This window comes from Elephas maximus, chromosome 6, assembly GCF_024166365.1.
Source record: "Elephas maximus indicus isolate mEleMax1 chromosome 6, mEleMax1 primary haplotype, whole genome shotgun sequence".
Taxonomy (NCBI): domain Eukaryota; kingdom Metazoa; phylum Chordata; class Mammalia; order Proboscidea; family Elephantidae; genus Elephas; species Elephas maximus.
In genome coordinates, this window is record NC_064824.1 from 99,059,170 (window position 1) to 99,070,354 (window position 11,185).

General features: G+C 37.2%; 1 protein-coding gene across 1 annotated transcript in view; it reads left to right on the top strand.

The window, feature by feature from the left end:
- The first annotated feature begins 591 nt into the window (after positions 1–591).
- The window catches only part of SGO2 (shugoshin 2), a 34,915-nt gene continuing 24,321 nt past the window's right edge, over positions 592–11,185 (top strand). Inside the window, exons 1-4 of the mRNA XM_049887765.1 lie at positions 592–694; positions 1,959–2,093; positions 2,948–3,123; positions 3,918–3,995. Of these exons, the coding sequence (XP_049743722.1) occupies positions 1,961–2,093; positions 2,948–3,123; positions 3,918–3,995 (387 nt within the window). The 5' untranslated portion in view covers positions 592–694; positions 1,959–1,960. The remainder of the gene's footprint in view (positions 695–1,958; positions 2,094–2,947; positions 3,124–3,917; positions 3,996–11,185) is intronic.

Below are 11,185 nucleotides of genomic sequence, written 5' to 3' on the forward strand. Positions count from 1 at the left end.
GTACATAAAGTGAATATTTTTTAATGTACTTGAATAGAGCAGAAAATCTATTCTTGTATATTCAGTTTAAACAGACCATTAGTACAGGACATAAATACTACTGAGATCTAGGATTTTCAAGGAAATTTTATCAACACTTTTCCCTCAGAAAAAAAAAATTTTTTTTTTTTTTGTAAAGTTAGAAAAAAAAAAAGAAGGGTGGCGAGAGATTTTAAGTAAAAACTAGATGAAGATGCTGGAATCACAACTGGGAATGCAAGGATGCAGAAGAAATAAAATGTGGGCAGGCAGTCTCACACAACATAAACCTTTAAACAGACTTCAGGTGACCGTCAAGCCTTTTAGCCATCTGGTCGATAAAAGTTTTGTCAATTGAGCGTTTGCTTTTTCATCAAGGAATGTTTCAGGACACAGCAAAACCCCACATGCCCCAAAGGCACAGAGGCGCGCCTTTTCTCTAAGCAGGCCTCGCCCCCTGCTAGGCCGGCCACGCCCCCTTCGGGCCCTCTCAGCAGAGTCCCGCCCCTTCCGCCTCTCACTTCCTCGGAACTGCGCAGTTTTTCACCGGCTACTCGGGACCTGATTGGCTGATATGACAACCGCCAACGGCTGTGGAGTTTAAACCAGAGCCCGGCGCTCGGCTCTGGGCCGAACTCCGGGTGCTGGGTGGTGGTATTCCCACGCGAAAAGAGCGGTAAGTCAGTGATCCTTGGCTTTTGACGTGGTTGCCCCCTTTTTAGCGGAATCGTTGCTTTTCTCGAGCCCAACCTCCCGGCTAGACCCGCGGTCCTGCCGGCTCTCCGCCCTCCGGGATCCCGAGCCGCGCCTCCTGCACCGGCCCGGCTGGGTCTGAGTCGCTACCTCTTTCTTATTCCCAGGATTTGAGCGCCCGACTGGGCGAGGGAGAACTGGCCGTCTGTTAGAATGTCAGCTTTTTGAGGGAAGGGATTTTTGTTTTTGTGACTGCTGTACTCCCTGCGTCTTGAACAGTTCCTTGTAAGCGCTCCATAGGTATCTGCTGAGTGAATGTTCGGGACTCTCTACCCAACTTCTTGAAGAAGTCCTCTCCTTTGGGGCGCTTGTTGAAAAGAGGATCATTATCTAGGCATTTTTCAGCCTTCCACAATCCGCCCTCTCTCCTCAAAGATTAACATGCAAAGTACATTCACCCCAGCCCAGCATCTCCAAGAGTCTCCACCCATTCATTACTCAAGTCCAAAATATTTAAATATCATCAGCTCATAAATCCCAAATCTCATCTAAATTAGGCGTGTGTGAGACTCTGGGTATGATTCATCCTGGAGCAAAATTCTCCGTCTCTGGGCCTGTGAAACTAGAAAAGAAGTTGTCAGTTCCCAAAATACAGTGGTGGAAGAGGCAAAGTATAACAGTTATAGACGATCCCATTCCAAAAGGAGGTGGAACTTCTTTGCTTTGTATATTATAGCCGTTGTTCTTGTCATTCTATAATGTAATTATTTATTCCTGTATCCCTTATTAGATTGTAAAGTCTAATAGACCATAAGTCTAATAAGCAGATAAAGTTTAAGATTTCCTGTCTGCTTCCTTTCCCCCTCCTCTCTAGGGTTAGGTATTTCTCGTCTGTGCCTCCATTAAACTGGGTGTTTATCTCCAAGGTTATACCTCATACTTGTTACCATAACAGTGTCTAACCCACATCGGACAATGCATTCCGTGAGAGCAAGGACCATACCTATCACCTGGCACAGAGATATAACAGGCTTGAATGAAAAAACAAAGTCATTTACTTTTCATATTCTACTTTAGAACACTTTTGATTAGTTCATACTTTCAGATTTTATATAAAGGGTTTTGCAAACAAAATACATTATTAAGCCATGACTATTTCTTTTTAGAATATTCTTATCAGTTACCCTTTTTTATTAATCAATAGTGTGATTTCTTTCTTCCTTTTTTTTCTTTTTTTTTCATTTCAGTGATGGAATCCCCAGTGTTGGAAACTGGCCCACTTTTTACCTCAAGAATTAAGAGACATGTGAAAGACAAAAGAATTTCAAAGACTGCTAAATTGAATGTGTCTCTAGCTTCAAAAATCAAAACAAAAATAATAAGTAAGTGCCATTAGTTTTGAAGTATACTCACATTTTTACTTTTTCCTGGAGAACTGGTATAATATTGGGTTCCTTATTTTATCAACTATAGAAATAGACTAAAATCATTATAGGTAGTCCCTGATTTATGACATATTCGAGTTACAACAAACCACACTTATGACTGTCTTTTTTTTTTTTTTTACATCTTATCATTAGTAATATGTACTGTGTACAGTGTTGCAGCGTGTAATTTGCTGATGTTATTCTCATGCCAACCCCCAAAGACAAAGACAACCCCCAAAGACAGATTTATAAAGATACTGATAATAAAAGGCAATAATAATGAAAACTAGAAAAAAAATGATGTATTCGATTTACGTCAGAAGTGACTTATATGGTGGAGTTGTCGCAATAGAACCCCCCCGTAAGTTGGAGACTACCTGTATATATTTTGTTGATAGACACCTTTTTCATTTGATCTTTTCTGCCTCCTTCAGTTCATCTTAGTTGGGTAGTTATGACTATTTGTCCTCAGTGGTGAAAGCTGAATTTTCATCAGTGAGTATTGACTGGCCTGAGCTGTCTCCTTCGTGTATGTATTATAGTCTTCTTATTTCTATCTCTGTGTTGGCATACCTTCTGCATTCCTCATGACTCTTATTCTTTATCTTTTCTTGATCTTGCGTTTCTTCAGAGCCAAACTCTGGGTACAATTTTTTTTTTTTAACTCCATCTCTATTCTCATTCTCTTATTTTTCAACCTTCAGTTAAAACACTTAGAGAGAAATATATTCTGCCTAAATTAGTTTTATTCAAGAGTAAGAAATTTTAAGTTGCAAGTTCAATATTAACTCTTAAAAATCTTTTTACAGACAATTCTTCCATTTTAAAAATTTCTTTGAAGCACAACAATAGGGCCTTAGCTCAGGCTCTTAGTAGAGAGAAAGAGAATTCTCGAAGACTTACAACTGAAAAAATGCTGTTGCAAAAAGAAGTGGAGAAATTGAATTTTGAGAATACATTTCTTCGCCTAAAGCTAAATAATTTGGTATGAAAACTGTATTGTGTTAAAATTCTGAAGCATAACTAAAATCTTTTAAGGACGTTGTTATAGAAGCTTTAAAAATGTTTTCAACTCTCTAATTATTATAAAAAATCATTGAAAGTCATGTGCCATGTAAATCTGTGTTAAAGGGCAAACATAATAGGATAATAAAATAGGTGTCTTACATCTGCATTCTAAGTGTGGGCTCTGCAAACCAGCATATTACCTTGATCAGCATTTAATTGCATATCATAAGCGAAGCTAGGTGCATTAATACATTTTAAAAAGCTCCTCCAGTAAATTGAAAGGAAAGTTTCCAGAGTGTTTGTATTCTTCCTTAATCCCAGCATTTCACTGGCCACAAGCCAAAGAGAATGAAGATTGTAGTAATTGCTTTTTCTTCCAACTTCCAACTCTGTCCAAGGAAGTTGGAGTGATTAGCTAGATTGTATCCATAGATTCTAAATCTAAAATGAGTGGAAATTTTAAAATGGAAAAATGACCTGCTATACTTGAGGGTTAAATTCCTGTGGCTTACAAACTTTATTCATTTGCCAAGTGATATGTTATTATAAAAGATAGAAAAATGTGGGAAAACTATGATTAATAGATCAAAAGCATTCAAAATATATATATGTGGCTATTTGGACTTTACAGTATAGTACTTTTTTAGCTTAATGTGATCTCAATTATTTTCTAAGTCTTCTTACAGTGAAGCTATTTGTAAATGTATGGTATGATAATAAACTCCAGGTTTTAATTGATTAAAAGTTGTCTTCTTTATTTTACATATGCAGAATAAGAAGCTTATAGAAATAGAAGCACTCATGAACAATAACTTGATAGCTGCAATTGAAATGAGTAATCTTTCTGAGGTAAGTAGAATTGATATGAAAGGGTAATTTGTAAGCATCACTAAGGATAATTGAGATTAGTTAAATCACATCAAGGTTAGAGATTTGTATTTTAAAGTTTTTAGAAAGGAATGAAGATACCAGTTTTAACTAGCTGACAACACATTGTCATTTAGTATAAACAATTATTGAAATTGTTATATAAGAATTAGGTTTTTCTTTTTTATTAAAAATAACATAAGATTAGACAGTTTAAGGGCATATAATGGCCCCTAAATGGACTAAAAGACATAAAATAGGAGAAAGTAAAGATAGCATTTCAAATTAGGAAATAATTTATATTATTTAAAAAAAAAAAAAGATGGACACAAGTGAAGAGATTTGAGGGAAAATGGAATCAGATCCAACTTTATACCATCCTCTAAAATAAATTTTAGTTGGATTTGATACAAAAAGGAAATCATAAAATAAGAAAACACAAATGAGTTCAAGTTAGGTAGGAGAGGACTTTCTATACCTCCAAGCAAAGACAGCATAAAGAAAGCTACTGATAGATTTTCTCATTAAAAAATTTTTAGATGGTTAAAAAAATCGTAAAAATAAATAGCGAACTGGGAAAAACATTTAAGCATATGTCAGATAGCATTAATATTATGAATATTTAAGGTAAAAAGAATATTTAAGGAACTCTTATAAATTAGCCCAAGGAAAATAAAATCAGTAGAAAAATCAGCAAGGGAGAAGGACCAAATTATTAGTGAAATTAACTCAAGTATCTAAATAGGAAACTTGGTGTTGTGAAGGAATAACTAATGAGAAGGCGAAATATACAAAATATATAAGCTGAAGAAATGTTATGAAACAGTATGTGCTGTGAAATCCCAAGTTTAGATTAATTTCTAGATAGATTCTGGAGGCAGTTTAGTGCTTCAGAGAGTAGCTTTTAAATGGACTGCCTATACTGTATATTTAGATCCCAAGTCTGCTGTTTCTTTAAGTCCTGTGATCTTGAACTCTCACTCTTTAACCTTATTTAACCTTTTCTCATTTGCAAGATGCGAATAAAGGTAGTATATCTATAAAGAGTTATTGGGAAAGTTAAATGTGGCTAGCATGTGCCTGGCAATAGAAAAAGTGCAATAAATGTTTTTATTACTTTTTCTATGTATTTTTCTATAAAATTTTCTGTGAGTCTCTTTTAAAAGTCACTTTTAAGGCTGTTTGAGCCTAAATGCATAGTCTTTGTGTTAAGAAGGTAAGAACTCTTTAGACCTATGTAATAAATATTTCGCTCCTTTCTCAGAATATTTATAAAAAGCTAGCCAAAGGGTAAGTACTTGTGGTCTAATTTAATCCACATTTGAATGAAAAAAACATCTGCGTAACTATTCCTGTGAAATAATGGCCACAGCATGTGTGTCTACTGGAATTATAAATGTGACACCTAGGACAACCAGTGACCTGAGTTGTGCTTTGTACGTTTAACAACAGGTGTTTTTTTTTTTTAAAGGAGACAAGATGCTTTTTATTGGGACATCGATTGGTAGTGGTAGTAGGATAAGAGGTTAGGTGTCTTCTATTTTGCTGATGACCTTGCAGGTTAGAATTGAATTGCTATGAACCCGTTACTAAGACTGGAATTTGATATAGGAGTGGGGAGCACAGAATCAGTACAGGAAATGACATGGAAAGTTAAGAGAAAGAAGCAAGTTTGGCAGCGTATGGAAGGGAGGAGGATCATATCACCAATACCCTAAGGAACTCTGGAGAACAGATACCCCTAAAAAAAATTGCTCAACTCTATGTTTTGAGTTGTGTGGTATAAAGCCTTTTCCCCACATCAGGTTTTTAAAAAAGTCTTTAGTAAAGTCTGCATTGTTCACAGATGTTTTTGTGTGGTTTTCTTTGGAAAGCTTGAAGAGGGTTGGGGGTCAGCATCTAGTTTAAGGTAAGAGTAAAAGAAAAAGGGTTAGGTGGATAAAGTTGCTGGAGGATGAAGGGATCATATACAACTGTGGTGCTTGCTTTCTTGGGGTCTTATTATTTAGCAGATTCACTTTTGCATATCTTTACTACTCCTTGTTTAGTCAGCGATGGGGGAGCAACAGATAATATAGACACATGGTACTAATATCAGAACAATATAAGATAAGAAAGTATAGGGTCTCACACATGCTTGTATCCTGCCTCCAGCTACTTTCTTCTCCATTCTCTTCTCTTCCTTCTACACCTCATGCAGGTAATTGTTTTTGTTTGCTGCTTTATGTAAATACCAACAAAAAATAAATATTTTCTTAATTTTCCCTTTCTTACACAAAAAATAGCACACTAGATAGTTCTGTGCCTTACTTGTTTTTAACCTGGCGTGTCTTGGGAAACTCCGATTGCACAGAGTACTTCCTCATTCTTTTTCAGTGCTGCTGATTTACCGAATGGACTTCTAATCTGTTTAACTAGATTGCTGTTACCAGACACTTGGGTTATCTTTGGCTGTTGGCTTGACGTTAGTATAGAATGCCTTTCCTTCTTGTATTTTCAGTTTTTTCCCTTTTTCTGGATAATTCCCATCAGGATGCAAACTGTTTTTGTCTCTCCCATCTTAAAAAAAAAGAAGAAAACCTCTTGCTTCACTTACCTCTAGCTACCATCTCATTTCTCTCCTTTATAGCAGAATTCTCGAGAGGGTTGACACGGTCTCCAGTTTCTCTTGAACCCACTCCAACTGGGTTTTTGTCACCACTCAACTAAAACTGCTCTTCTGTAAGTCACCATTGAGCTCCACATCACAAGAACCTGTGCACATTTCTTGGTCTTCGTATTGACATTCACATGACTTGTAGGACACCACACTCCTAAGTTTTTCCCTACCTTTCTAGCTGTTCTTTTTCAGTTTCTTTGCCAGTTCCTCTTTATTTTCCTGACAGTTAAATTTTGGGAGTGCCCTGGGACTCAGTTCTTAGACTTCTCTTTTCTGTCTGTACTCATTCCCTAAATAATTTTGTCCAGTTGTATGTTTTTAATTACTACTGTGTACTGATGACTCCCAGATTTGCATCTTCAGGCTGGACACCTCATCTTATGTATTCAAATGATACATATCCAACTACATATTTGTATGAGGCATCTCAAATTTCACATATTTACCACCAAACTAGTTCCTTTTGTGGTCTTCATCTCAGGTAGTTACAGCTCTATTTTTCTGTCTTTTACTCATATAACCCATAACTGATCCTTTAGCAAATCCTGTTATCCCTGCCTTCAAAAATCAGTCCAGAATTGTATCACTTCTTACAACTTCACCTTTATCACACATGTCCAAGCCATCATTATCTCTTACATACGTTTTTGTAATAGCATCTCAGTTTTGAACCTCTTGCTTCTGCCCTTGCCAGAGTGATCCTGTTAAAATTTTACTCTGCTTACAATGCTCTAATGACTGCCATGGACCTACAGAAGAACAAACAATTCTGTTCTGAAAATAGTACAGCTAGAGTTACTCCTTGGAAGCAAGGATGGTGAAACTTCATCTCACATACTTTGGACATGTTATCAGGAGGGACCAGTCCCTGGAGAAGTACATCATGCTTGGTGGGGGGGCCAGTGAAAAAGAGAAAGACCTTCAATGAGATGAATTGACACAGTGGCTGCAGCAAATGACTCAAGCATAGCAACGATTGTGAGGATGATGCAGGACCGGGCAGTGTTTGGTTCTGTTGTACATGGGGTTGCTCTGAGTTGGAACCAGCTCGATGGCACCTAACAACAACAATGACTTCCTGTCTCCTCTATTGCCTGATAAGATCTAAAATGGAAACACTTCTTATTTTTTTCACTTCATCTCCTACTCTCCCTTTCCTTCATCTCTTTAGCCTCTTCAGTAGTCAGGCCTCCATCCTCTCCTTCAAACACAGGTAAGCTTCTGCCACAGGGCCTTTGCACTTGTTTTTCTGTCACATGGCTAGTTCCCTCACTTCCTTTAGCTCTTTTCTCAAGTCAATGAAGCCTTCCCTGGCAATCCTGTATACATTTAAGCCCTTCCCCACCCCTGTCCCCACATTTCACATCCTGCTTTTTCTCCTTAGCACTTGACACTATATAACATATTACAGGCATACCTCAGAGATATTGTGGGTTCAGTTCCAGACTGCTGCAATAAAGTGAATATCTCAGTAAAGCAAGTCACACAAATTTTTTGGTTTCCCAGCATGTGTAAAAGTTATGTTTACACTATGTTGTGGTCTATTAAGTGTGCAGTAGCATTATGTCTCAAGAAAAGTACCTACCTAAATTTAAAAATACTTTATTGCTAAAAAATGCTAATGATCATCTGAGCCTTCAGCAAGTCGTAATCTTTTTGCTGGTGGAGGCTCTTGCCTTGATGTTGATGTCTGCTGACTGATCAGCTTGGGGTGGCAGTGGCAATTTCTTAAAATAAACAATGAAGTTTGCCACATTGATGGACTGTTCCTTTCATGGAAGATTTCTCTGTAGCATGTGATGCTGTTTGATAGCATTTTACCTGTAGTAGAACTTTCAAAATTGGAGTCAGTCCTCTCAAACCCTGCAGCTGCTTTATCAACTAAGTTTAAGTAATATGCTAAATCCTTTTTTGTCATTTCAGCAGTGTTCACTATCTTCTTCAGGAGTAGATTCCATCTCAAGAAACCACTTTCTTTGCTCATCCATAAGAAGCAACTCCTCATCCATTAAAGTTTTATCCTGAGATTACAGCAATACAGTCAGATCTTCAGGCTCCACTTCTAATTCTAGTTCTCTTGCTATGTCCACCACATCTGTAGTTACTGCCTCCACTGAAGTCTTGAACCCCCCCAAAGTCATCCAAAAGGGTTGGTATCAACTGCTTCCAAACTCCTGTTAATGTTATTTTGACCTCCTCCCATGAATCACGAATGTTCTTAATGGCATCTAGAATTGTGAATCCTTTCCAGAAGGTTTTCAATTTACTTTGCCCAGATCCATCAGAGGAATCTATCTATGGCAGCTATAGCCTTATGAAATGTATTTCTTAAATAGTAAGACTTAAAAGTGGAAATTACTCCTTGATCCATGGGCTGCAGAATGGATGTAGTGTTAGCAGGCATGAAAACAACATTAATCTTCTTGTACATCTCCGTCAGAGCTCTTGGGTGACCAGGTGCGTTGTCAGAAAGGAATCTTTTTGTCTGAACAGTAGGTCTCAACAGTGTGCTTTCAGCCAGGCTTTGTGTTCCATTTATAAAGCACTGGCACGGTAAATTGAGCATAATTCTTACAGGCCCTAGGATTTTCAGAATGGTAAATGAGCACTGGCTTCAACTTAAAGCCATCAGCTGCGTTAGCCCCTAATAAGAGAGTCAGACTGCCCTTTGAAGCTTTGAAGCCAGGTATTGACATCTCATCTCTAGTTATAAGAGTCCTAGAAGGCATCTTCTTCCAATATAAGGCTGTTTCATTTACACTGAAAATCTGTTGTGAAGCGTAGCCGCCTCTATCAATTATCTGAGCTAGATTTTCTGGATAACTTGCTGCAGCTTCTACATCAGCACTCGCTGCTTCACTTTGCACTTTTGTGTCATGAGATGGCTTCTTTCATTAAACCTCATGAACCAACCTTTACTAGCTTCACACTTGTCTTCTGCAGCTTGTTTACCCTGTCAAGCCTTAATAGAATTGAAGAGCATTAGGGGTTCCTCTGGATTAGGCTTTGGCTTAAGGGAATGTTGTAGCTGGTTTGATCTTCTATTCAGACCACTAAAACTTTCTCCATATCATCAATAAGACTGTTTCATTTTTTAATCATTCGTGTGTTCACTGGAGTGGCACTTTGCATTTCTTTCAAGAACTTTTCCTTTGTATTTGCCACTTTGCAAACTGTTTGGCACAAGAGACCTAGCTTTCAGCCTATCTTGGTTTTCGACATGCCTTCCTCACGGAGTTTAATCATTTCTAGCTTTTGATTTGAAGTGAGAGACGTGTGACTCTTCCTTTCACTTGAACACTTACAGGCCGTTGTAGGATTATTAATTGGCCTAATTTCAATATTGTATTTCAGGGAACAGGGAGGCTTGAGGAGAGGGAGAGAGAAGGGGAACGGCCAGTTGGTGGAGCAATCAGAACACACATTTATCAATTAAGTCTTCCATCTTATATGGTGCCATCTTATGGGGCACAGTTTGTGGTGCCCCAAAACAGTTACAATAGTAACATCAATGATCATTTATCGCAGATCACCATAACAGATACAATAATAATGAAAAAGTTTGAAATACTGGGAGAATTACCAAAATGTGACACAGAAATCCAAAGTGAACACATGCTATTGGAAGAATGGCACCAACAGACCTGCTCGATGCAGGGTTGCTACAGATCTTCAATGTGTAAAAACGCAGTATCCGCGAACCGCAGTGAAGTGAAGTACAGTGAAACAAGATGCGGCTGCATAAAATTTTACTGATTGATTTTATTTGTTGTTCATTCCACAGGAATGTATGCTTCTTAAGTGCAGTGATTTTTGTCTATACCAGAACAATGTCTAGAGCATAGTACTCTAAACTAGAACATAGTAGAGAGTAAGAAATACTTATAAAATGTTGAATAGTGTTTCCTCACTAAGAACAGTGTGTGTTTTTTTTAACGACAAGGTACATGTTCATCTGGCAATACCTATGTTATCGTGCCTTTTAAATAAATAATGTTAAATATTTTCAGCATACATAATGATGATCATTCGTCTTTCTTTTTAGATGTATTAACGTGATGACTTCTTACCACATTAAGCTTTCCTAATTTTGCATTTCCAGAATAAACTTCAGAAACAATTTAGTAATCATTTATTAATCTTTTAATGTGCTGCTGAATTCTTATCACTATTTAGAATTTTTGTATTGTTCTTCATAAGTGAGATTTCTTTAAAGTTTTCTTTTCATATAGTCTTTTTTAGGCATTGATAAACATGTTACATACTAAGCTTTTTAAAAGAATTTGGATGTTTTCATTCTTTTCCTATCCTCTGGAAAAGTGGTATAGTATTGGAATTATTTGTTCTTTAAAGATTAGTAGAATTCTCACGTGAAACCATTTGGACCTGAGACTTTTTTAGTGGGAGTGGTAGCTCTTTGTTAACTTTATTTATTCTATGGATATTAGTCTGCTTAGATTTCTTTCTCTTGTCCCTAGTCAGTTTTATCAACTCTGGGGGAAGGGTGCCTTAT